Source organism: Echiichthys vipera (genome assembly GCF_963691815.1).
Source record: "Echiichthys vipera genome assembly, chromosome: 4".
NCBI lineage: Eukaryota > Metazoa > Chordata > Actinopteri > Perciformes > Trachinidae > Echiichthys > Echiichthys vipera.
Window position 1 is genome coordinate 29,813,708 of NC_139829.1, and position 27,532 is coordinate 29,841,239.

General features: G+C 41.3%; 1 protein-coding gene across 1 annotated transcript; it reads left to right on the forward strand.

Annotated features, from left to right (window-relative positions):
- Nucleotides 1-1,457: 1,457 nt before the first annotated feature.
- Nucleotides 1,458-27,532, forward strand: txnrd2.2 (thioredoxin reductase 2, tandem duplicate 2; the record flags this gene model as incomplete). Its single annotated transcript, XM_083913072.1, has 17 exons — nt 1,458-1,536; nt 2,413-2,478; nt 2,583-2,639; nt 2,745-2,889; nt 4,044-4,118; nt 5,910-5,988; nt 6,517-6,579; nt 6,849-6,919; nt 12,464-12,483; nt 12,847-12,938; nt 13,036-13,210; nt 21,158-21,294; nt 23,852-23,947; nt 24,398-24,490; nt 25,762-25,837; nt 26,259-26,352; nt 27,109-27,532. 17 exons carry the CDS (start codon nt 1,458-1,460, stop codon nt 27,230-27,232), a joined length of 1,542 nt encoding a protein of 513 aa, XP_083769198.1. The 3' UTR covers nt 27,233-27,532.

Sequence of the window (27,532 nt, forward strand, 5' to 3'; positions counted from 1 at the left end):
TTGTCTTCCATTAGCACTCAATGTCTAATGTCCTTATAGCAGCTCCTACAGGCTGCTATGCTCATTACAACCCCTACCAGGAGTATCCAGAGCAATGCGGAGGATACTATTTCTGCTAAAAGATGTTGCTGTTGAATTTAATTTTCCAATGATGCGACCACCACAAATAGAGCTAAATGATTCTCCATTGTACCCAACATGTACAAAGTAAACCAAAGTCATATGCATTTACCACAGGGGGTACTGTAAGGAGGACTGTAAGTGGACACACCTTTAAAAGTGTTTAATATACCGTAGAATTTTGTAAAACTCATACATACATGCAGTCTATTTTGAGAACTATTTTCTTTTAGGTGACATTTACTCAAGACTAGTTACCTACCTACTAAATTCAGAGATGATATTTTATCAATAAGACTTTACCTTTACTTTAAGAGTGGAAATTTAATTTCCCCATTGCGGGACAAATTAAGGAATTCTTCTACTTCTTCTTCTTCTTACCGATCCGTAGAGGGAAACTCACAAACTACCCAGCAGCATCATGATTAAAGTGACACGATATGGCCTACATGATTTATATGTGGGGGCCATTTTGCACGAGGAGTACATTTTGGTACTTTAAGTAAATGTTAATGCTTAATGCTAACATTTTAAACGCAGGACTTTTACTTGTAACAGAGTATTTCTGCATTATAGGCATAGTATACAGTAGTAGCTACTTTTACTTAGGGTAGGCTGAGTAAATTAAGAGTACTTCTTCTACAACTGCATTTAGACATTTAGACATGCATTTGTCAAAACAGAAGACACCATAAATTAGCAATCATTCAGTAAGCAACACCATTGTTCCTTTTATCAAGTACACCTATTTTCCCACTGCTGTTAGTTTGTGCACTTCCTTCATATTATTTGCATGTAGACTACCAAATCGGGGGGAACATGTGAACTTGTCAAGTATAACAAAAGTGACTGTTTGCATGTTCTTCTACGTGCATATTATTTTTATGTGCATAAATAATGTGCACAAGTCTCAGGATTAAGATTCAAGATTCATGAAGCTTTATTTATCCTGGGGGAAATGATTGTGCAACAGTTTTAATCCAAAAATGGGAAAGGGTCAGAGTAACAATAAGCATAAAAACATAAATCAAATAAAAATAAAGCTAACATAAAATAGATCAAACAATTAACTAAATGTGACAGAGTGCAACAGACATTGTGGTTAAACGTAGGTAGCCTACATACAATATACAACAATAGCATGCAGTTTACCCCGTTATATTGAGTGAGGTTTAAAATTATTTTTATATATGGACTTAATATTAGTTATAGGAACATTTTATTATTTCACTTTATTACTAATTTAGTCTTTTTAGGTCGATTATGCAGGACCTATTTCTTTTCAGGCAATTCTCTAGCCAGCACATGTCCGACCGGGGTCCTTTCATAATAACAACATGGCTGCCTTCTGCAGGGGCAGACACCGGTGGAAAGGCACTTTTGGACGTTTACATGTATTGTCCAGAAACCTGACAGGTAACAAAATGTTGTTCAAATATGTGGTGTCGACGGAAGAGGCTCGGGTTTAATGGTGGGAGGTGTTTCTGTCACACACGGCGACGTTACGGTTACAAACCAACACCGCTGATGTAACTGATGTAACTAAGTTGTGTACCAGCTGTTTATTTTTTATCCTGTTAATTACTGTAATATACATTCACCTGGTTCCCTCGAAGCCGACGCCATTTTGTTTCTGTATTGTTTTATATGTTGTGTATATACACTACCGGAAATGTTCAAAAGAGAGAAAGTAGTTCCACATTAAACCAGAGTTTAGAGTCAAACCAAAGGAAAGATGCATCTCTATTCAAGGTGTCAGTCTGTGGAACAATTTAAAGAGTGAACTTAAAACATTTCAATCACTTTTTATTTTCAAGAAACGTGTAAAAGCTATTGCTATTTAGCAGAAAAAGTGAATTTTTATTTTGTATTGGTTCTGCAAAGTTGACATATGTAAGCGCACTGTCATTATTTCTGAAATGCTGATAAGGGGCAGACATTATAAGTGTATCTTCTTTCTGCTCCCTTTCATTTCTTTTCTAAAGAATGAAATAAAAATGAAACATGTAATATGTAATGTAATCAGGGCGTCCTTGCGAATGACCTGCAGTTCTGTCACAACGCTTTGACCATTTTCTGTGTTCAAACGTACATCACTTGTTAAGACACAACTTTATAAAGTTGTGTTGAGGCATTGCTGTTGAAATGTTCCTCTGATTCAATGAAATAGTGTGCCAATCTCCCCAGACGAGTTATGTTGATCTAGGGCACACACATCTCTATATGGGAGGTAAATGCAACCCTAATAACTTCCACTATGTCTACTACTCACCCTCCAATATTCTCATACAGGGAGGTATGACTACGACCTGGTGGTTATTGGTGGGGGCTCAGGAGGCCTGGCCTGTTCCAAAGAAGGTGAGATCTTTCCAAGTACCTGTCATTCATTTGTTTGTCCATGCTCTGCACATTAATGGGTTTTTTTTTCTGATAATACACTGACAATATATCCACACCTACAGCGGCACAGTTGGGACAGAAAGTTGCTGTTCTAGATTATGTGGAGCCGTCTGTTAAAGGTAAGATTCATTTTTTATGAACATGTTGTGCCAGTTGATTAGAAAAATTGACTAATTGATGTTTGAAGACACCAAGGCACCATTGTGAAATGCGTTTCCAAACAGGTACCAAGTGGGGTCTTGGTGGCACGTGTGTTAATGTGGGCTGCATTCCTAAGAAGCTCATGCACCAGGCGGCTCTACTTGGCACTGCAGTGAAAGATGCTAAGAAGTATGGCTGGCAGATCTCAGGGCCAATCTGCCATGACTGGTAGGTCAACCAAAACCTCAAGGGGAAAGCAGTACAGTCAAATCCAAACAGATAGACACATGCTTACAATAGGTTAAACAGCACTATATAGTGGTTCAATTTCAGTAGGACAAAGAGCCTATTTGTGGTTGGTAAATGAACTATTTAATGGAAATGGGATTGATGCTGTTGCTTTTGTTTTTAAAGGTGCAAATAGGTGCAAACAGTTTTATTTATAGTGCCAAATCATAACAAAAGTTATCTCAGGACACTTTACAGAGTAGGCATAGACCCAACAATTCCCCCGTAGAGTACGGTGGCAACGAAAACCTTCCCTTTAACAGACAGGAACGTGGGACAGACCCAGCTCTGTGGAGGACAGACATCTGTCTGCACTGGAGAGAGGAAGAAAAGGAGAGAGAAAGAGAGAAAGACAGACAAAAGACAGAGAGGCAGACACACTTCAAGAGATGCAAGCAGCTAAAGAGCAACAGTAACTATAATAATATCTCTAGTAATGTGAATATGACTGATATGTTAGAGCAGTTAATACAACAGAACAGTAGAAACAAGCACATCTAAGTTGATAGAAAATGACAATGATAATAATTATGACAAACATGATCAATGATGAGTAGTGCAATAGCAGCTACGATACAGCAAGACATACCACTGATGGTGCTTTTATGGCTACACATTTTATAATTTATAAGACTAGTGACAGTATAAATGACTAATAGTTATAGAAGTAACAGGAAGCGTCATGCAGGACCACAGCAGCAGGCACCACCACGATCAGCAGACTTTTAGTATGATGTATTCAAAAATTAAAACAAATTTCATAAGTGAATTTAAGTCTGCTAATCAGCCAAATGGAGCATGAAACTTTCAATTAAAAGCAGCTTTAAAACATTATAAGGCAAAACCAAAACTGTGAGTGATGTAAAAAGAGCATTGATATTTCTCTGATGGGCCAACAAATGAGCTAAAATTATAGTTTGTCAAATTCTTATTTGAGTTTATGGTGGTTTCACATTATTTCCATTTTGATTTTGATTATTCTACTATGCTTGTGAGCCAAGGCACCCAGAGCAGCTACTTGGGAACACAGGCACATAGTGACGCATCTGTGAAGTTTGGTCCAGTCTGTTTACAGTGTTACCTCTGGTTTCCAGGGAAACCATGGCCGAGGCTATTCAGAACCACGTCAGGTCTCTGAACTGGGGTCACAGAGTTCAGCTCCAGGACAAGTAAGTGACACCAGCTCTGGTTGCTTTATGCAGACATTTTATTTTGATGATAATGTTTCACTAAATCATTTATTTAAGGGAAATAATAATAATAATAATAATAATCAGGCACACATTAGGCTTAGGTGTTTGATTTCTGGGGAGTCACATTATAATATAAATGTAAATGTATGCACTTTACCAATATATACATTTTTATTGTTGTAAATGTTGTATTTTTCACAAAAGTGTTTTTAGGGTATTGAACCTATATACATATGCACTAAATTGGAAATTCTTTATTAGGAACAACCCCTGAGATGTACATATGTAAGTTCAACTAAATTTCAAGGGGGTCTTCAATGACAATAATGCAATACAATCACAAGTAAACAAAAATAACAAGATAATTTAACGAGACCAAATGTGACAAAAACACATAAGAAAATAACAAAGTCCTATAAATATCAAATAAAAAAGATACAAAATCAGGGGATCGTACTGAAGCAGAACATGAAAATGGATAATAAAGTATTAATATCAGAAAATACCACCTTAAATCATAAATCTGAGTGTACACAAATGTGATGTGATGTTCTTGTCTCACCTACTTATCTGGTCACACTGTTTGTTCATTTTTCATGGAAAAACCTTCATAAAAACAGAATTCATTCAGTACTGGAATATTTTTGTCCTATCGCTAAATTGAAATATTGCTGAAGGCTGTACATTTCTATGGGCACACAACTGTAGGATTGACAGTCAGCGACCACGTGTTGATTGAGTTGCTGGCTGGAGGGCAAACAGGTGTTTACCTCTGTGTGTCAATGTACCACTGGGGGGGCTGGTGCCGATCCCAGCTGACATCGGGCATGAGGTGGGGTACACCCTGGACAGGATGTCAGACTATCGCAGGGCACGTAGAGACAAACAGGGAAAGACAACCATTCACACTCACAATCACACCTACGGGCAATTTAGGGTTATCAATTAACTTAGCACGAGCATGTGTTTGGACTGTGGGAGGAAACCAGAGAACCCGGAGAAAACCCACGCAGACACGGGGAGAACATGCAAACTCCACACAGAAGGGCCCCAGCCTGGATTCGAATCAGGAACCCTCTAACTGTGAGGCAACTGTGCTAACCACCACATCACGTGCCGCCCTAATGTACCAACTCTTCCCTTTAATTAACAGTTACCCTTGAGAGAACAACAAAGAGGTATTGATAACCACAGCACAAAGCGGTCATTTCACAGTTGTCATGACAAATATAATCATAAATGAGCACACGTGTTAAATGAATGTCATTTTAAAATTTTAATAATTACATGTAATTTGGATTTTCCTGCAAGCAAAACATTCCTATCATTGTTAATACTTTACAGTTAAAGAGAGTATTTTTGTACAAAATAGAATTTGTCATGATTGTTTTATTTTCAAACAAGTTAATTTGAATCAATTCACTTTTTATATGAAATAAATTGGATTGAAATTAAATGTGGATTGAAATAAACTGTAATGCAGCCTGCTCATCAGGATTTCCCATTACTACACAGCACCTCTACCCCCTGAGCCATGCCGCCCCATCGCATAAGAATAAATCTTCTTATACTTTGCAGCCTGGCCAGCCTCTTCTCTGTGCAATGAAATCCGATTTGTTGGCGACTTTTGAGTTAACTTTACAAGAGTTACATTGCATTTCAGCAGATTAAAAGAATACAATGTTATGTGTAACTCCACAATGGTACATACAGTAGGTTAATGCACCACCCGTAAAGCAAACAAGCTGTCTGTTCGCTCTTTTGCAGGAAGGTGAAGTATCTGAACGTCAAAGGGAGTCTAGTGGATGAACACACAGTTAAAGGACTTACCAAAGCAGGGAAAGAGGTGGGCTGCTCATACATTTCTTTGCACGTTCAATCAGTCCCAAACAGATCATTGGATTTTAATTTGTATGTAAAAATGTACAAGATACTTCAAAACATGTTTTATATACTTGTTTTTCATGTGCTTGATTGAATAGAGTGTATATAAAACTTGTAATATTATCGTGTACTGTATACAGTTCCCTTATGTACATATTTATAATCACTCAGTTTCTTGATACAAATTCAATCTCGCTGCCATTTTGTATTTTTCTTTTCTCATTAGTACATCGTAAAATCAGCATTTAATTTAAATAAGTTCCCTGTTTCCCTCTGTGTCTTATTGAATTATCATACTGAAGTGCAAAATCTAAATTCAACACCTCCGTTCTGATAGTGCTGTGACTTGTTTCAGTGATTTCAAAGTGTTTCCATCATCACCTGAATGCAGAATACTGTGGAGACCGCTTATTTTCATTTGACATTTCCTTGTTTTTTGACGGATATGAACAAAACCAGTGACTTGTCGTTTCCGTCCTCCCTCATACAGATGATCCTGACTGCCATGAACATCGTGATCGCCACAGGTGGACGGCCCAATTACCCCACAGATGTAAGTAACGATGCTATCATCATTCCCTCTCAACATGTTCCTCTTCTTCTCTGACAGCATGTGTTGTTGGGTTGAGTGGTTTCCAGGTAAGACAAAACAAATGAGAAGGAGTAGCCAAAACCACTGAAGTGATTTGACACTATGGCACACGTTCAAGCCTTAACATACAAAAGATAGTAGCTTTTAGAGCACTAAGTTTGTTTTGTTTAACACTGACGAATCTGTTGATGAGTGGACAATTAAGCTCACAGCTTTAACTCTTGTTACAGATCCCTGGAGCAATGGAGCATGGCATCACCAGTGATGACATCTTCTGGCTGAAAAAGTCGCCTGGGAAAACGTGAGGACACCCTCCACTTCCCTACACACGTGCACACACCTTATATGAAATTGTATAATTTAAGGGGTACTTTCCTGATTTTAAACTATCTCTGTATCATGGCAGTGTGTGCAGATGACTTATGTTTGCCTCCCCTCCGCTGTGTACATCTCTGTGGAGGTCCGCTTTACATAACCCATTAAAAAGCAATTTAAAACTGTTAAAAACAATTATTAATGAGAATAGAAAATATCTGACTGAAGCCAGTTTCAGCACGCCCAAACTATAACTTAGTTGCAGTTTGCTAACGTTAGCTCCAAGGGCGGGCTGCCCAGGCTCCATGTCCCTCCATCCATGGGTAGAAGCTAGCAGGAGCAAGTGCGTGAGCAAGAGCAACATTCTCATTCATTCATTCATCTTCAACCGCTTGTCCCTGGAGCCGATCCCAGCTGACATTGGGCGTGAGGCGGGGTACACCCTGGTCAGGTTGTCTATCATAGAGACATAGAGACAAACACTCACATTCACACCTACGGGCAATTTAGAGTCATAAATTAACCTAAAACCACGTCAAAATTTCTAAGCTTCCATGTCTGTCTTCCTACCCGTTCCTCTAAACTGGGGGCACGTTGGCTGCAATCTATTGTAGGTAATACACTGAATATGGATGAATACCTCATACAACCAAACAAGAAACTCTTAACTATTGCTTTAACCAGTCAGTGCCCTCTTCATCTAATTATACGCTGCTATGATGGTCTGTATACAGTTCCAGTTTTTCCACAATGCGTAAAGTAAAAAGTCCTTGTAATTTTGGTAATTTGATGAAAACTCAAAATTAAAAACCGTGAACATGAACGCAAATATTTATCTGCTGCAGTAAACTATGTGCAGGATTGTTGACGTTCTTCTCTATACAACGAGCAACAAGCCAAACGGCACCTCTAACCTGTGCAGTATTAATTCCTTGCTGTAAACTCACTGCGCTACCTTGCTCACTGACACGAACGTCCCACCGTCACGCACTGTAATCATTCATCAGTGACATGGAGTTTGTTTTTTTTCCCTTCCTGTCAGCCTGTCTTCGCCTCATGATTCAGATTAGCGGCGTGCATCCTGACCTTTACAGAACAAGCCCTTTAATCCAGCCATTTAGCCCCTGTCATCACCTGGTTAATTGGTCTTTCCCTGATGTTTCCTCTTGGCACAACAACACGCAGACAGTGACTAGTGGTTGTGGTATACCTGGGTTGTGGTTGTTGTGTGCTTCACGGTGACAGATGAACGGAAATAACTATTTTGATATTTATCCTTCATATGGCTGTCCGCACCTGAGCCAGTTTTTAATTATTTTTTAATTATAATCATTATTTAAATCCTATTTCTCATTGATTTGGCTGATGAGTGGAGCTTTTGGCAATGGGTGACAGCATTTTATTAAATATTTGATCTTTTTAGGACCATCAGTTCCTTATAATATGATTTTAATTCTCAAATGTGTGGTATTCCATGGCAGTATATTTTAAGTAATATGTATGCCATTCAACATTTTGACCACTTGGTGGCAATACACAATCAATTAACAAATTTAACACGAGTGCACTTTAACAGTCCTTAAACAATTACCACTGTAGAATCCAGCCATTCAACAAAACACCTTTTGTATATGAAGCAGAATTATCCATTCAGAGAGACCACTTGAGCTCAGGAAGTCCTTTGAAGTAAGAGTGTGGTGGTTAGTGGAGTCCTCCACCTCCCCGCAGGCTAAAGGGGTAAGCTCTGGGTTAGCATTAGCTTTATCTTCCTCCTATAAGTGTCCTAACCACACACTCTTGTCGGAGCAGGAGCTGTCAGCCGTGCAGGTGGTGTCCGAGAGGCTGTATCCTTCAGGCAGGGCTGGTGTGGGGTGGGGGTGGGGTCCAGCCGAGTGATGGGTGTCTAATGGATCTTGGAACACATACACACCTGAGTGACAGATTTGGCCCCAGGGCCCGAAGCCCAGAGCTGGATGCCATCATCACGCTATCAGGAGAAAGCAGTGAGCACGCGCCAGTAGGACTGTGATACTGGTGTGGGGATAGGCCAGTGCTTGAATGAGTTGGAGTAGAATGAGGGATTGTGTTATGGGTCTAACTGCCTTGTGTATGGTGAACAAGGACCACACTTCCCAGGAATATCATTCAGCAGTTTATCGCAAAGCACCACAGATGTCTGCAGTATTACTCCGCAGCTATTGTAGTGAGGGTCACTACCGCTCTCTAACTGGCAGTCAATGTATGAGTATACATAGAAAATCAGTTGTGAAATGTAAAAATATAAGTATATTCGCCCGACAATTGTTTATAGCAACTTAGTATCTCACCGAAAGACACTGAAAGTAAGAGACAGTGAGAGAAGTGGAAGTGAAAGTTATAAAGCTAAATTGTCAGTATGCATCCTTTCAAAACAGAACATGAATTTAACATTTATACTTTCATAAAGATATATTCAGACCTCCAGAACCTCTACTAAGCCTAGGATAAGTAGGAAACAAAACACCATAGATAACAATGAAAAGGCCTACATGAATACATACATGAATCAATTGATTGATCAAATAACACATGTGATTATGTCAGAATAAAAGTCTTCTAAATCCATGGAATTTTACATGGATTTATAATGGCCTGTTAATCAGTGAAATATATGGTCTTATAAATGCCTTTTATGAAAATCTTATGTCAGCCAGTTAATTGTCTCTTAATTTTCTACTCTGAGAAAAATGAAACATGGGATTCAAGTGGAAAAGTGGGCTCATTGAAAGGTGTCTTGGAGTCTCCGTATGTTTTATTGATATTATTAGGGGCGGCAGTAGCTCAGTCCATAGGTGATTTGTCTGGGAACTGTAGGGTCACCGGTTGAGTCCCTGTGTGGACCATGAATGGAGCGTGGACTGGTGTCTGGAGAGGTGCCAGTCCATCTCCTGGGCACTGCTGAGGTGCTGTTGAGCAAGGCACCAAGCCCCCAACTGCTCTGGGCTCCGGTCACTGGCAGCCCCCTCGCTCTAACATCTCTCCATTAGTTGCATGTATATACAGTAGGTCCTGTCTGTGTGTGTGTGTAAAATGAAAATTAAAAATAGAGTGAAAATTGAATTTCCCCATTGCGGGAACTTAACTTTAATGGACAGAATCAATCTATTAGTTGTTGTATTTAGGATTCAGTGGTTAGGAGGCTGGTCCAAGCGGCCCGTGTTGCTTTGGCAATTCTAAAATCCAAAACAGTGACTTAAATATGTGTGGCCCATGGGAAAATCTCAAATGCCTTCAGGAAGTCTAAAAGCACCACTCGATCAAGGTTTTTAAGTTGGACTCACATCAAGCCTTTGCAACAAAAGCACCAACATCCTAGACCAATACACAGGAGTGTCCAAATCAAGTGTTTATCGGCTTCCCAAGGTTAACAGGCCGCCACAGACAGTTAGAGCAAACCTCCTCCTTAGGAGTTGTGGGTTCAGTGGAGCCTTGTCTTGAGCTAACAACCACATGCTATCACTTCACTGTCAGGAGTCAAACCTAAAGAGGTTTATAACGTGTCTGTGTGTTGTGCGGCTCATTTTCCAGTGTAGTAGGAGACATCCACACATATGGACAGCCTTGCCTTTTCTCACATTCACAGTGAGATTGAATTGTTTTATGCATGTGATGTTTTCTTGAATCTAGCCCTGCTGTGGGGGAAAGGGATTGATATTGCTACATTCTTGCGTAGCTGATAATAAGAAGATATTGTATGCTTAACTGGGTTTCACTACGAAACTGATTTCCCCCGAGGCCCCCTACTGCAAGACTGATTTGGTTGATATATTTATTGGTCTTTTTTTTTTCCCCCACAAAAAAAAATAGATACAAAACAGATGTATACCGGTAAAGGAAAGAAGAAGAAGAAAGTTCATCATAAGCTATGTTTCTTGGTCAGAAACTACAGTTGGTTATGAAATTTGGTTTGCAAGTAATGCAGAAAGCTTCCACATATTCTTTGGAATATCTGTAGGTGGCCTTTCTCTCTGAGAGTTCACTTTCTTTGTATTTTATTTCAAACGTGAGCAAAACAGAAAAACATGATAAAATAACAATTAATGAAATGAATGATAAACTTATATAGAAACTCAATGAATACATTTCTGATAAACTCAAATGAAATTTTACAAGTTACAAAAGGAACCGGAGGAAGTGTGTACGTACATATAAAATCCTACGCCTTCTCTGCTATTCAAAAATGAATTGTAAATTGCACCATCAACACACTCTCACACTCACACACACACACACACACACACACACACACACACACACACACACACACACACACACACACACACACACACACACACACACACACACACACATCATCCTGTACTAAAGCTAACCCTTATCGCAGCCCTTCCTCATTCTTAGAAAATATAGTTTTTCTACCTCTTCTTGAACTGAATAATGTTTCTTGAGTTCCACATACACAATTTTACAGTCTCACCCCACTTATTGAAATACACATCCTCATCATAGTTGTACGAACACAAAGTTTCTTTAAATTAAATTTTCCTCTGAAATTATAACCCCCATCCTCATCACAAAATCTTTTTTGTGTATTACCTGGAAGTAAATGATTCTTCATACATTGTTTGTGCTGTGGTATATTCTATCAGATCCATTATTTCCATGAACAGGCAGATTGAGAGACTGATAAGCAACTCTCAGACCTGACTGCCTGCCCTACCATGGTTATATCCGCATTGTTGAAAGGGGTCAGACGGGTTGTAAAGGATCTATAGAACCATCAGACCCCAGACCAGTGTAAAATGAGAAGGAAGAAGGGCTAGGGGAAAGGAGACAGTGTTTTTAGTGATGAAAGTGTGGAATCAAACCCAAAGCTCTTTGCCTAATCTACCTTAAGCCACTTCACAATATGTGCTAAGTGCAGCTGTGCTTTACACAGACGGAGAGAAAATGGGCACCGGGGCTTTTAGCGGTTCGTGTTAGCATGGACCAGGGCAGGATGTGCCGCAGGCAGCCCGAGCTGTCAGGTGGAGCAGACTAAGTGAGGGAGTCTGGGTTGGAGAGGTAAAAACAAGGGAGAGAAGGGCCTCATCCACGCGGGTGACGGGCATCACTCAGCTGGCTGATGTGTGGACTTGAGCCCTGAACATGGCACACCCCATCTGCAGGGATTAGCCTAAATGCTGGCAATTAGCCATCCTCAATGCTACAGATCTCAGGGCTGGATTAGAAGTGTGATTCACCTGGACCACACACACACACACGCGCATACACACATGCACCAAAACTCCAAGTGCACACATACCTTTTGCTGTCCCCGCTTTCTGCGTTTTCTTCACACGTCCTCACCTCCCTCTAAGGTCGTGAAGTTTTGTAATTCATCACCTCTCTAATTCTAGGATTTTAAAATAAACATTTTCATCTTTGGACTTGCTTTATTTTATTTGGCCAAAGTGTGCCGCACAAATGACGAAATGTATTTTTATTGTGTCATTAGTTCGGCTAACAGCTCCTCCTTATTTGTGTTTCGCAGGCTTGTGGTTGGAGCCAGCTGTATCCTTTGTCTACCATAGAGCTTGGAAATGGAGACACCATATAAAGGCTGGTGGTAATCACTAGATGAATCGTAAAGTCATTAACTTAATATAAACTTTGCCATCAGACTAGTTTAAAATAGTATTTGTGAAGACCTCTTAGCACTTGTTTTACACTCAGGTACCAAATCTGCAGGGCTACACTGAGACCTTTCATTCTGAGATGCATCATGTACCAGCCATCTAGAACAAACATTTTTTTCAAATCCAGTCTAACCATTATCTGGTTTATATGTTGCTGCATGATCGTGATCACACATTAAGTGCTCATGTACATGCAAATCAGGAAAAGTACTGTCATCCTCAACCTGGTGTCGCTCAGATGTGGCTCTGGAGTGTGCAGGCTTCCTCACCGGCATCGGCTTGGACACCACAGTGATGGTCCGCAGTATCGCCCTGCGGGGGTTTGATCAGGTATTGCTCTCTGAACTCCTGTCTGCATATTCTGCATAATCATGATAGTGATTTGTTTTCATGTTGGAAGGTTTATTTTCTCATTCGGTTCATGCAGCAAATGGCAGGTCTAGTGACAGAATACATGGACGCATATGGGACCAAGTTTGCATGGAAGTGTGTCCCAAAGAGAGTGGACAAACTCCCGTCAGGAGCCCTCCAGGTGTCCTGGACCGACACTCACACAGGCAACGAAAACAAGGACACCTACGACTCCGTGTTATGGGCAGTTGGTGAGTCTGTGCGTGTCGCTGTGTGTGGGTCACATGTGGGGGTCAGTTCACTTAAATCTGAAACAAAACTGAATTTGTGTGATTAGGAAGAATTAAACCCCTCTCACCCCCTCCCCAAAGAGGTCACAGAGATCAGGTTTAAATATAAAAAAACATCTTGAAGGGATAGATGCTCTTTGTGTTGCTTCTGACCAATTGACTAGAGGAGATGAAAAAGCTTTAGACAAGTCTGAGTCACAAAATGAGACTTGACTTGACGGTCGACTGCATGATAAAATCCATGGCCAATTTATTGTAAAAAAGTAAAGTAATTGTCAAAGTGTCAATTTCTTGTATCACCTCACACCTTGAATATTTCACTATCAACAAAGCTTTAAATGGAAAATGTTCCAATTTGTATTATTGTAGTAAGACATGCAACTGACTTCAAATGCTTAATCGGTTGGGTGGAGATTGGCTTGCGAGAAAAATATGGTGCACTTTTACAAAGGTAGTTCTTAAGCCATGGGTGGAGATACTCAGATATGGGGGCGGTTTATTCCAATAAGCTTGCATATGTCATGGGAAGGGGAGCCAAATCTCAATGGAGTCCGGAATTCAATGTTTTTGGATCAAGCGAGCCCATAAAATAAAATGACTAGGATGTTTAATTTCACAGATGGTGGGCAACGTCACTCCATATACCCAAATGTTTGTGGTTTGTCATAATGTTCATAATATCATAATATGTCCTCTTTAAGACTTTTGACTTTACCCTGTTTTGACTCAGTTGACTTGTGACTTGAATTGGACTTCTACCAAAAGACAAAAAACCCAGCTCTGACAGATTCTTCGAGGAATTATTTAATTGGGTATAATCATTTTTTAAGTGTAATTTCATCCCCGGGTCCAAGCCTAACTCCACCCACAGAGTACAGTCATTTAATTTAGTTTACAGCTCAAAACACATTGTCTAACACCCCTTTAATTATGAAGCCACCTTTCCACAGTCTTTTTTTTAAAACTAGATATTAAAATGACTCAATTATGATAAATTGATAGTGAATCAATGCAGTTCACAACACAGTAATTAAGTCCATACCCCCATGTAACACACCAGCCATATTGTTTCCCATATATATCCCTGAAATCAAACACCGGTATAACTGTTCTCCCTGCTACCATCAATTTCATTGTCATCCTAAATAGAGTGCAGTGTCAGCAGATAGCAGAGGAATTAAGGCTGAAAACAAAGTAATAAAGCCTGAATGATGGGAATAGCCAGGGGAAGGGTTAATCACCCACCGCTGGCTCTCTGGCTCTCTGGCTCTCTGGTAGGAGTCGGGCAGGAGGGGGCAGGATGCACCCAGGCACAGGGTCACTGCGTTCCCCTCTTTGTTCTCCCGCTCTAGGTCTTCCTGCCCATGCCAGCACTGCGGAAACCAACCCTGCATCTGTCACTGCCATCCCTGCCTGCATGCAGCCCTCTGCCTGCCATTACCACCAGCCCTTCTCCTCCTCTTTTTCATCCATCCATTCTCTATTCTATCATTTCACTTCTCCCGTTTCACCAGCAGTAAGAGTAACAACGGAGGGAACATCTTTCAGGGCCACTGTTGTTGCCCTATTTGCATTGAGTGGTTTCAAAGACAGCACAGTGCTTCTGAAAACTGGACTACCAGGCTTTTCCAGTGCCCAGACTGTCACTATGTGTGTTGACGGGAGGGAATGAGGGGAGAGGGTCCACTCTTGCTCCATGCGTGTGACAGCGTTGAGGATGTGCGTGACCCTGCAGCTGAGATGACGTCCACGCTTCCCTCCTGTGACTCAATTCCCACGTCACCTCAGTGTGAGACTGCCATTAAGAGCATGTATCAGTTGCTTTTCTGACATGCGTGAGATGCTGCAGCCCTGATGTTTCCTTTACTCATTAGAGCAAGAGTTCTCACTCAAACTTGACACATGGCATTTTGGGATTTGGCAAATTATTTTCGATTCCAAGCCACAGTGCTCCAAACTGTTAAGTTAAAACAGCCTCTTTCACATTAAATGCAGCAGTTTAATTACCACAACTTTAAAGGGATAGATCAGATTTTTTGAATGGGGGCTGTATGCGGTACTATCCATATTCAGTGTGTTTCATACAGTAAATGGTGTAGCTTGGATTATCACCGACACAGACGCTAAGCAATGTACTGCTGTTGATGGGGGTAGGAGTTTAGCTTAATCTAGCAACCTGAAAGAAAGGCCCACCTAAGAAAAAATAATATTATTTTAAGTGTACGCTATATTAAAAGTATTTTTACAGCTTTACCTTCCTGTCAGACAGGCCTGTTTAATTTCACCATCTTGACGGAGGTAAAATTGCTGGTCTGGCTTAGATGAGAGCATAGAACGGCTTCAGTCCTCCCTGCATAAACGGAAAACAGGGCTTTCTGATGACAAGGTAAAGCGGTGAAGATATAACATAGATATAATACACTTGCTATTGATAAGTACCTCATACAACTCCACTTCAAATAATCTGAACCATCACTTGAAGTTTCTTCACCCTACATTAGAACATATGATCGACAACATGACCTGGTGCTAGTGCTACTCGCTAAAACCTTGCGAGGACCCAGCTATATCCATGACGGCTTTTGTTCCCATACAGTTCAGTGAGAACCAGTAACAGCGTGGCCTCTGCTCTTTGATGTGTGCATGCAGGAGTTATGAGTACAAGGCCACTTCCCTTTACTGTGACCTTACACTAGGGGCCACACAGGGTCCCAGGCCTCTGTGGAGTTATTAAAGGCCAAAGGGGACCGGGGGGGCAGTATCACCACTGTCTGCCACATCCTTCTCCACGACCATGCCTCCCTCCACCTTTCCCCTGCTCCTTCCTGGCCTCATGGCCGCTCCCCTGTCCAGGTGTGCCAGCAGAAACACACCAGGAAACAGAACATTTCCACGCTTCCTGTCTGCATGTGGACGGTGGGCTCTACTGTAATGAAGGATGACATTTGTAAACATTTCCTAGTACTTTTTTAAAAGACATTTGCCTTTTTCCTTCTACTGAGTTACTGATGTCGGCCTTGAATGTTGCTCTCCTGTCTCTGTTGCCTTGTGGTTCAAAATCAAATCAAATCAACCTTTATTTCATACAGAAAGTATCGCAAAGTGCCTCACAGAGATGTACAGAAAAAGAGAAACATCAATTAAAATCAGGAGAAGAAAGTTAAAAGAACCCAGACACACACACTCACACCTACACAAACACTAGTTGTCACTACAGAGACATGGCCGGGCAGCGAGACGGAAGTTACAAGTAACATGGTGCCTGTAGGTCAGGGTTTGGGTTGCACACATCTCATTTGTGGATAATATGGACAATTAGTAAGACCTAAACACACCAAACTGTGTATAGAACAAATGTGATGCAATTCCCATTCCCTTGACATCTTTAATTATGCACAGACGCTGCAGGTTTTTTTTTTCTACAGCAAGCGAGCTCTTTATCGATTTGCATCTTAAAATCTTTTTTGGCCTGAAATAGAACACGTAACCAATTTCTGGCATCCTGTACGATCTATTCCCCCAAGAAAAACACTCTCACACTGCTCTCCCTTTTGTCTTTGTTCATTTGATTGATCAGATAAGCGTCCAGCTCTTATTTCTAGTTGTGAAAGGGTTGTTGTGGCTAATTAGCCTAGCAGTCCAAAGGCTTCCTCTAAATGGCGTGTGTGTGTGCGTGCGTGCGTGCGTGCGTGCGTGTGTGCGCGTGTGTGTGCGCGTGTGTGTGTGTGTGTGTGTGTGTGTGCGCGTCCTTATCAGCCCACTATTGTTGTGTCGTCGCCGTACAATGGAGCTCTGGTCCCTGCCACAGTGAGCAGTGAGTGGAGCTACAGACAGGAAGGCCAGATACATAAACAGAGAGTCTACACTTACAGTCCGATTTTGCTGATATGGGTTTTTGTAGGCCAGTACTGATATTTTTCCAGTAATTAAAGCTGAATTTCAAAGCGGAAAATATAAACTATTTAATGTGTCAGCTGCAGAAATGTACACTAGTCCAGGGGGTAAACTCTCCACAGGATGTAGACCATTATACATGGTCCATTGAAACTAAGACTAATGAACGGTTTAGTTTAACTCTACCTTATCATTAAGTAATTGTATAAAACATTTATAACACACTATAATGTGGTTGTCAGCAGATATAACAAGTGTTCATCAATGTATTTGTCATCACTTTATGGAGAATGGTGTTAAAAGGAAACAAATAATTGATCACATAACATAGCTGTGGTCATATTTATTGACATGATTACAAAGTAGGGATGGGCGGGGCGGCCGGTGGAACAGTGGTTAGAGCAGACGCACCATGTAAAGAGGCCGAAGGTCCTCGAGACAGCAGGCACGGATTGGACTCCGACCTGCGGCCCTTTGCTGCATGGATCCCCCCCCCTCTCTCTCTCGCTCACCCAATTTTCTGTCCGTCCTGTATAATAAAGGCTCAAAAAACTGCCAATAAAAACAATCTAAAAAAAATAAAATAGGGATGGGATCACATCAATTCCTTGAGGGCGAGTTGAGTCGGTTTTCCAAATCTATTTTTAGAACGCAAAGCATCTTCCTGCATGAATAATGAATAATGATGCCTACCCGACACCTAATGCTTATTCTCAATCAAAACACACAGTTACAGTTACCCTTTAAGGATTCATTTTTTCACAACTGTAACTTCAACCAACTTCAACATTGTTTCTTTACAAAAAGCAAATTAAATGTGTGTTCCCGTTCCCACTGTGGCAAACACGTGCTCTGCTGGCACAGAGGTGGCAGGTATCAGCAGGTGCTGCTTTGCCAGAAAGCTCAGTTTTTTGTACCAGTACCTGTTGGACATCTACCACTCAACTCAACTCAAAATGTATTTACATAGCACATTTAAAAACAACCTTAGGTGCCCAAAGTGCCAGCAATATAGATAAAAACAGCATCAATCATCGACATTAGCAATAAGAACAATTACTAAGATACGGTAAAAACAAACAAAAACTATACTAAAAGATAAACACAACATGTCAGAGTGTAAGAGCAATAACTGACATGAGGTAAAACAAATAAAAGCTTTACTAAAAAATGAAAAATAACAAATCTGGGTTTCAGGGTGAGTTGAGGACCAGGTGGGTCTCCAGGGGTTTTCTGAGGATGAATGCTCACTGGAACAAGCTTCTAGCTCGTTGACATCCATATGTTGATCATTCTTATACATCCTTCACAGGCAGGTTTATAACTTTATCAATGTGTTAAACATTGTTTGAAGGTTCATTCTTAGAAGAAGAAGAAGAAGAAAAGAAGAATTCCTTTATTTGTCCCGCAATGGGGAAATTCAATTTTCACTTTATTATTATTTTTCATGTTACACACACACACAGGCCCGAAATACACACACATGCACAGACAGGACCTATATACATGCAACTAATGGAGAGATGTTGGAGCGAGGGGGCTACCAGTGACCAGCGCCCCGAGCAGTTGGGGCAGTTGGCACCTCGGCAGTGCCCAGGAGATGAACTGGCACCTCTCCAGCCACCATTAATGGTTTGACCCAAAGAAAGGTCCACTTTCTCAATTTCTCCTGAGCTTTTAGCCACATCTCATGGTCTTCAGCAGCAGAGTGAAGACAAAACCTAGTCAATAATTAGATTGAATAATGCATAACATCATATTTCATATAAAATATGAAGATATGTTTTAGATATTTTTACACATGGGTTATTAATTCGCTTACTGTTTATACAGCTGGTCACAGTTATAATTGATGACAAACATATGAATAAAGACTCCACTATCAGCAGACATTTTAGTGTTATAAAATATTCATAAATTACTTATATTCTTCTTATTAATGTAAAATGAAGGAAATCCTTAAAGTCTTAGACCTTTATGGCGGTATAAGCCACCACTCTTATTCAGTCTAAGCTTTTTAAATGCAAAAAGTAAAGATGAAAACTCTATTTCTAAATATAAATAGCTAAATTCCACTATAATCAGCTAGAAATGACACCAGTGAGAGAATGACACGCATATGCAGACTATTCCAGTGTTGTGGACATAAAGGACAAGAAAGAATTTAGAAGTGTTGCTTTTGGGAATTGGTCATGAATGCCCAACTTCCCCTTTCTCCTCCTTCTCTGTGCTCTCCATCTCCTTTAGCCACCCATGCTGTTGAGCACTAGACAGGTCCCTGTAGCCCCCCTGGTCTGAGAACGGGGGGGAGGACGTTGTTCTTCGGCTCCAGCCAGGAAAAAGGGTCTCGGGGGTTTGTTATTTTTGCTGTCCGATAGCATCTACATGGGTAGCTCAGGGCCGGGTGTTTATTATGCTACCCAGGCAGGTTGTGAGGAGCTATGCAAAGGAGGGGGGAGCGAGTGGTCCATGCCCCATCACCATAGAGACTCCCTGTCGACAGCATCAGTCAGCCGTCCCCCAGGAAGTGTCAGAAATCACACCTATGGTCGTCCCGGGGGAGTCGATGGGATACCCATCAGTTTCTCCTTCTCTCTCTCTCTCTCTCTCTCTCTCTCTCTCTCTCTCTCTCTCTCTCTCTCTCTCTCTAGCTCTCTCTCTCTCTCTCTCTCTCTCTCTTTCTCTCTTTCTCTCTCTCTCTCTAGCTCTCTCTCTCTCTCTGGCTCTCTCTCTCTCTCTCTCTCTCTCTCTCTCTCTCTCTCTCTCTCTCTCTCTCTCTCTCTCTCTCTCTCTCTCTCTCAGCTGGCCAGATGTTGTTTGTGTTTTCTTATTTAAGAATTCTGAATTAGAGTTTGACCCTCATTTGTATTTTAGGACCAACACTTGGACTGTTGTTTGAGGGATAGCAGTAAAAAACATTTCATTTACAATGAAATTATATGAAAGCCGCAAATCTTCACATTCGAGGGCTGGTGCCAGCAAATGATGTGTTTTTAGTCACGCCAGCGACATGGCTCTAGGAAAGGAGATGTCAGACCAACACTTTGGTTCAGACTGAAATATCTCAACAACTGTTGGATGCATATTCAAAGTCTCCAGAGGATGGACAATGATGACTTTGGTGTTGCACTGTTTTTCCCTCTAGTGCCACCATGAGGTTGACAATTTAGGTTTTGAGTGAAATATCATGACAACTATTTGATGGAATACAGTGAAAATGTCTACAGAGACCTTAAATATCTGACAAAACATTTTCTCTAGAGTCTAGAGGTATCCGACATTTATCTGATACTTTGGTTTATGACCAAATACCCAGTGATGTTCCCATCAGCCTCAGCTCAGCTTTGCGCAGATAGTGAATGTTAGCCTGAGAATAAACAAAACTAGTGACCATGATGGTAAACATTATTTGTGCTTAGCATCAGTCACTGTGGCCATGTTAGCATGTTGATTAGCATTTAGCTCAAAGCACCACTTTACCTTTGCACAGCTTCACAGAGCTGCTGGCATGGCTGTGCAGACTGTTTGTCTTTCATCTTAATAAAGGAGAACAGTTATTTGATGATCACATTTGATTACAGTTAATCTTTTTGATTCAGTAATAGTTTGTATTGTCTGGGTAGAAAAGCGCTTATCATGCAAGACGGATGATGAAACAGTCATTTCTTCATTGTTTGGTAATTCCTGAAGGTAGAGTTTAAGAGATTTCGCTGCAGTGTTTCACACATTGTCACCCATGAAGGTGATCAGGGAACCTTGTCGTCACTTTTGCTCCAGCTGCATGCTACTGTAGGTGTTTTGAACACTGTACAGATAACCCACATTTAGTACCATCTACTGCTTTTGGTAACTAATTCTTGGACAAGGTTTTCTGATGGCGGAGGTGGTACATGCCTTTAAACCTCAGCAGAATGTGTTCTAAACACTGAACAGAGAGCCTCACTCCTCTCCCTCTATCTCTCCTGAGTTGTAATGTAATATTCTCATTATGTTGTTTCCTGCCATTGACCTCAGGCAGAGCCCCTGAAACCAAAACCCTCGGCCTGGACAAGCTTGGTGTGCAACTCAAAAAGGACACGGGGAAAATAGTTGTGGGCGACGACGAGTCCACCTCGGTGCCAAACATCTACGCTTTTGGAGACATCGGCGAGGTAGGTGTTGTCAACAGAGACCACACTGACAACAGAAACAGCCCTGATAACAATCAGGATTAGTAATTATTAGTTTAGACTGTAAAATAGAAGACGGTGCCAATGTTCCTGTAAGTCTACACCCGTCACAGTCGTTGTAAATGCTTTTCATAGTTTGAGCTGCTGGCTCAGAGTTCTGTCAGCTCTATGAGAGGAATCTGGAATTAAACTTGAACACATATCAGCCCTGCAGAATTTGTTATGCAGCATGCCAGAAAATGCTGACATTTTCATCAATCCCAGCCAGAGAATGCTTACCTTGCACAGCACCGGAATTCTCGCCTTAATATAATGTCACGCCAGAATCACATTCACGAAAATCCATCCTGTCAGGCTCCAAATAAAGCAATTGTGTTTCGTCTAGACTACATCCAGCCAATCGGCTTCCTCTGAGAGGCTACGAGCAGTTAAGAGTGGAACAGGGGGTGACAACAACACGAGTGGTGACCACTTGTTAAAAACAACAATTGCAGCTTGTAAGGAGTTAGCTGAGACGCTGCAGTGACTGGAGAGTATTTCTTCATTTAGAGAAAAGATTAGCACTGAAGGTTTTTCTTTAAATATATTTTCTCTTTTCTGCTGATTGACTTGGGTGAGAGTTTGATAGACGTGTCATCCAATCACCAACCAGGTACGTTTTGAGAAGCGCCTGCCCTTTCCCGATTTCCAATGAGGCCTTCTCAGATGGTTCTGTGAAACAAATCTGAAGAGTAATGTTAGCAGTATGCAAAAAAACAGCTGAATTTTCAGGGGCTGAGACCCTCTCAGCGAGCTCTCTCCTTTCTGTCATTGTCAAGTGACCTTGGGTACCATGAAAGGCGCTATATAAGTACTTGTTATTATTATTTTTATTATTATTATTATTATTATTATTATTCTGTCCTGAGCCAACAGGCACGTGTTCTCTCTCTGACCAAAGTCTCCGTCCACAGGCTAGATTTTCTAAAGCCTGAAAACCACTTGAATCAGAAGGAGAAGAATTCCTTTATTCGTCCCGCAATGGGGAAATTCAATTTTCACTCAATTTTTTCATTTTTACACACGCACAGGCCCGAAATGCACACACATGCACAAACATGACCTATATACATGCAACAAATGGAGAGATGTTGGAGCGAGGGGGCTGCCAGTGACCGGTGCCCCGAGCAGTTGGGGGTTCGGTGCCTTGCTCAACAGCACCTCGGCAGTGCCCAGGCACCTCTCCAGCCACCAGTCCACGCTCCATTCATGGTCCACACAGGGACTCGAACCACCGACCCTCCGGTTCCCAGCCAGGTCACCTATGGACTGAGCTGATAAACTGCCTACCCCAGGTTTATTGGAATAAATTGTAGGAGGTAGATCTTGCTGACATGTGAGTGGGAGTAGTAAAGGGTGTTTTAAAAAAAAAAAAAAGGCTGACCTCCAGCTTTTACTCACATGAAGAGTAACCAATTCCTTTGCCACAAACTGAGTTTTTCACAGTCGATGAAAGTGACAACAATAGAAATCAGCAAAGTTATCGCACAAAATAGTAACCATTCTTTTAAAGGTAGGACATTTCTTTGCGCACACATACAAGACACCAGCCAGTCCAGCTAGAAGAAGACTGACTATTAAGTGAAGCTATTCTAGGCCGCCATCATACAATCATCGGCATTTCCACTGTGTTAATACTAGTCGGGCTACCTGCTGCATGTAATGTCAGTGTTGTTTTTTCACCATGACCAGCTGTGTGCTTCCTTCCTGCCTCCCAGGCTTCATGACACACACACACACACCCATACACACACACACACACACACACACACACACACACAGACACATCTTTTTTGATTGACAGTTCACTTTGATGAGTTGCGCTTCACCCCAATATGTCTGTCAGCTTCTCACAGCAGCAGGGAGGCTTTTATATTCTTTTTTTAAGCATGACGGTTGATATCTTAATTTGTCCGACGCACTGTTGTTTTTTTTAACCTCTCATAAAAGAGTGCCAAGAAAAGGCATTATAATGACGAATGACAGTTACTGGAATACCAGAGCGCAGTACACATCCACATACATGCAGAGGTGCAGCAGATGTTTTGGACAACAGGATGTGCGGTGGTAATTTAACAGGTTTAAGTCATGCCTTTAGAATTGCCCTGCAGCCTTACTGTTTCCTGCACCATTCATTTTCAGTGTGTGTGTGTGTGTGTTTGTGGGTGTGTGTGTGTGTGTATCCAAGGCTATGCATTTGTCTGTTTTGGCAGGCATCCAGAACAATAAAGGCAAAACACAGAGAGGATTTTTTTAAGCGTGCTAGATGGTTTAAATGTTTAGCAATTGCCACTTATGTCACTCACTGATCCCACCTTCTCTGTGTGTTTGTATTTACACTATTTCTGTAGGAGTATGTGTGTGTAGATACATGCAAATACATGGTCCAAAAAGGGTTTCTGCTACTTATAGCAAGGTGAACACATTAAGATCTAGACCTAGATCTTAAGTGTTTAAGTGCCACATATACTGAAGAAAATTAAATTTCCTCTTGTCACAGGGTCGTCCTGAACTGACCCCAACAGCCGTTAAGGCAGGGAAGCTACTGGCCCGCAGACTTGCTGGTCACAGCACTGAGCTCATGAACTACGACAATGTAAGACACACACACACACACACACACACACACAGACACAGTCAGAGGCTGATAATTTCACTCTATCCTTTCATTGCATGTATCTGTGTGTTTTTTGTGCTTAATCTGAGGTAAATTATAGCTATTGTTGGTGTTTTGTTGTTGGAAAACACTGCCTCTCAGGATAAGTCATTACCTCAAAGTCTGATATACAAAATATGTTTGATATACTGTCGTTTTGATATTTAATGAATAGGTTTGAGACATTGTTTCTGTGATACTTTTGGAGCTCCCTCCATTGCATTTAAATGCAAAGAAAAAGTCAACATTACGTCGTAATACACGACATGGAAAGGGACTTTGAACAATTGTATGATCTTAATGCCACATTTTCTGCCAAACAACTAGTCCATAAATGATTATTATATTATTATTTCTGCTGTAACTTGAAGTTCTGTGTGTGTGAGAAAGGTGGCCACTACAGTTTTCACCCCTCTCGAGTACGGCTGTGTTGGTCTGTCGGAGGAGGAGGCTGAGAAGAGGCATGGGAAAGACGGGATAGAGGTAAGACAGATGTGGGAGATGCTAAATAGAAAATACAGTGGAATAGAAATATGTTCATAACACACACACACACACACACACACACACACACACACACACACCAGGAAACCCCACATTAAATAGGAGTAGGCCTTAGTGAACCCAAAACATGGCAGTCTTAGTGGCATGTGGCAACTCAGGTGCCCACAATGTTGTGTAATGCCCCATATTGTTGTGAATATATTATAAAGTAAACAGCAGTGTTTGGGTAAAAATTATAACTTACATTTTTGGATCCAAAAGGAATTGAAGTCCAATTATTTTTGTAAAAAGATACTTTGTAGGCTGTAATAACCTCAACTACCGCACTGTGAAATTAATTAAATAATAATGAATGAAAATAAATGAAATGATGTTTTTAATCCGAAATGGCATCATCTTTATACTATAATAACACAGAACAGGTGAAGCATTGGTCCATTGCTGTGACTGTAACTTTGTTGTATTATGAGTAGAGTTTCTTTTCCAAAAAATGAATTGCTACATGCCACACACGCACAATGAAGCTGGCTTGTTGCTGCCATCAACCTGCATACAAAACACAATGTCCCATAACCCCTAAACAAACACTGACACGCACATCCAATGCAACAGCAAGCAGCTCAGTACCTTGTGCCAGATGCTAGCCAACACCTGCACGAGGCCATCTATAAACGGTTTAGGCGGCGAGGTGGGGCTCTTTGCTTTGAGTGACAGGCGAGCAGAAGGCCTGATTGAGGTGTGTATAGGGTGATGACAGGGGCGCTTAGATCTGAGGAGGAGCTGCAGCGCCGGCCCCCGACAGCTGCACGGTCCTCGCAACTTGTGTCGGCACGTTCGCCAGCAGAATAAAACACACGTTTGCAGCGAGGAGTTTGAAATCAATCACTATCGTGAGCAAGCTTAGATATGTTTAGTCCGATTCTATAACGTGTGTTTGAATTAGTGCTCACAAGCCCTTGTAATTGCATTCTTAGTGAGCGATAGAATTTGTCATATTTAACCAAATTGTGTTGCTAAGTTAATTCGAATGTACACATGTAGAGATCATCACTTCTGGAGTTTTTGATAGCACGTTAGTAAGCTATGCTGGTTAAAGCAAAGATCCCCAAGAGGCCTTTTTGACATAGCTGTGAAGTACTGATCGGCTGTAGGTAGAATACGAGATAAAGCTACTCAGATTTGAGGACCACGATAATACATTATGTATTATTTCTCCTGTTTAATATGATTTGTACTTTTTGTCTGTGCAGGTCTACCATGCTTTCTACAAGCCTCTGGAATTCATTGTTGCGGAGCGCGATGCCAGCCAGTGTTACCTAAAGGTTCGTAAGGTTAAACTGCAGACCAAACTGCCCAGTGACTTTTTAAATGTACTGCATCTTTGAACTGACTTTGTTGTCATTTTATATACCATATCATTTAGTTCTTTGTACTAAATGTTTGTGTTAAATGCCCTTCTTGTGCACGCATATAGTTGAAGGAGTAGTGCTGTGTCCTGCAGCAGATTGACGGGGTTTAGCCTCCTGCTTTAAGGACTTTTTAAGATGATTTGACTCAAGAAAGGAAATCGTCTGAATGGTTTTAACCATAAACCATAATACTAACCTTTGATTTGTCCATCTGTGGCCTAGCAAGTTAGCTTTGGGATCCACTTGTCCTGCTGTATGGTTATTTTGACCGCTACAGCCAAAAGCAGATAAAGCTTCAGCTTCTTGGTTTGAATTCATTGTTTTGCCTCCTTAGGTAGTATGTGAGCGGGCTGGAGACCAAAAGATCCTGGGTCTGCACTTCACCGGTCCAAACGCTGGAGAAGTGACACAGGGCTTTGCTATGGGCTTCCAGTAAGTTTCATTAATCCTAGATCTTATTAAAGGTACATTCTGTGATTTACTGCACTTTTGCCCAGAGGCGCAACCATCCAAACAGTTGTTGAGTTTATGGGTTTTAACTCAACTCAAAGTCACCAAGTTGTGCGGTATGGAATTAATTTGACTGCCCCGATGACATTTTCTCACTCAACACTCAAATGCGTTTACTGAGCGATAGTTTATTTCGTACAGCGAACCAAACTAAAATGTCAGACATAATTAAGCTATAAGTTAGTTTTAGTTTAGTTTTAGACAGTTAACTCTTACTTTCTTTGCCACAAAGGAGAAGTCAACTGTATCAGTGAGAGAGCAGTTTGAGTTGTCACCTGCTAAAAATAATTCCCCACTCGTAATATAAAGTAGTAATAAAACTTAGTGTATGCCGTGCAATATGTAGTCTGTGATCTCAAGTTCCCCAGAATATTTCACCACTCAGAGGCCTTTACAAAAGGCTCCAAAAGTACCATTTTATGGCATTTCTCAATCCTCAAATTAATAATTAATAACAACTGATTCACAAGAGGTGTTATGTCACCAATGAGCAGCCTTAATGTAACTATTTAAGACATCACAGATACAGTGTATAGCTGATAGCTGGGTCCTTTTTCAGGTCCTGAGCAGGTTTTGTTTCCAAAGGGCAAACTGATGGCAAACAATTAGAAGAAATCATGAGGGGGTGTGAGTAAAAGCAACGTGAATGACCTCCCTTTGTGTTTGTTTGTGTCTCAGGTGTGGAGCGACGTATTCCCACCTGTTGCAGACAGTAGGTATCCACCCAACCTGTGCCGAGGAGGTGACCAAGGTCAACATCACGAAGCGATCTGGCTTGGACGCCACAGTAACCGGCTGCTGAGGTTAAGCACCTCGGTCTCTGAACACTAGTGAGCACACAAGGTCCCTCTGTGACAGTAGAGAGAAGGTTGGCTTTCTCCTGCTCTTTCTCCATCCCTCTCCATCTATATGGCCCCAAAATGGCCCTCTAGTTTCACAGTTCTTTCTCTGGGAACATCATAGCCCAGTCATGCAGATCATCACTGGCTGCCCAGGTTAGTGTCACTGACACGTCATGTGATAAGCAAAACTATGATTATCCCATATGCGCGCATGTTGTGAGCGTATCCTCTAAAAGCCCAGGGTTATGGATCAGGTTAGT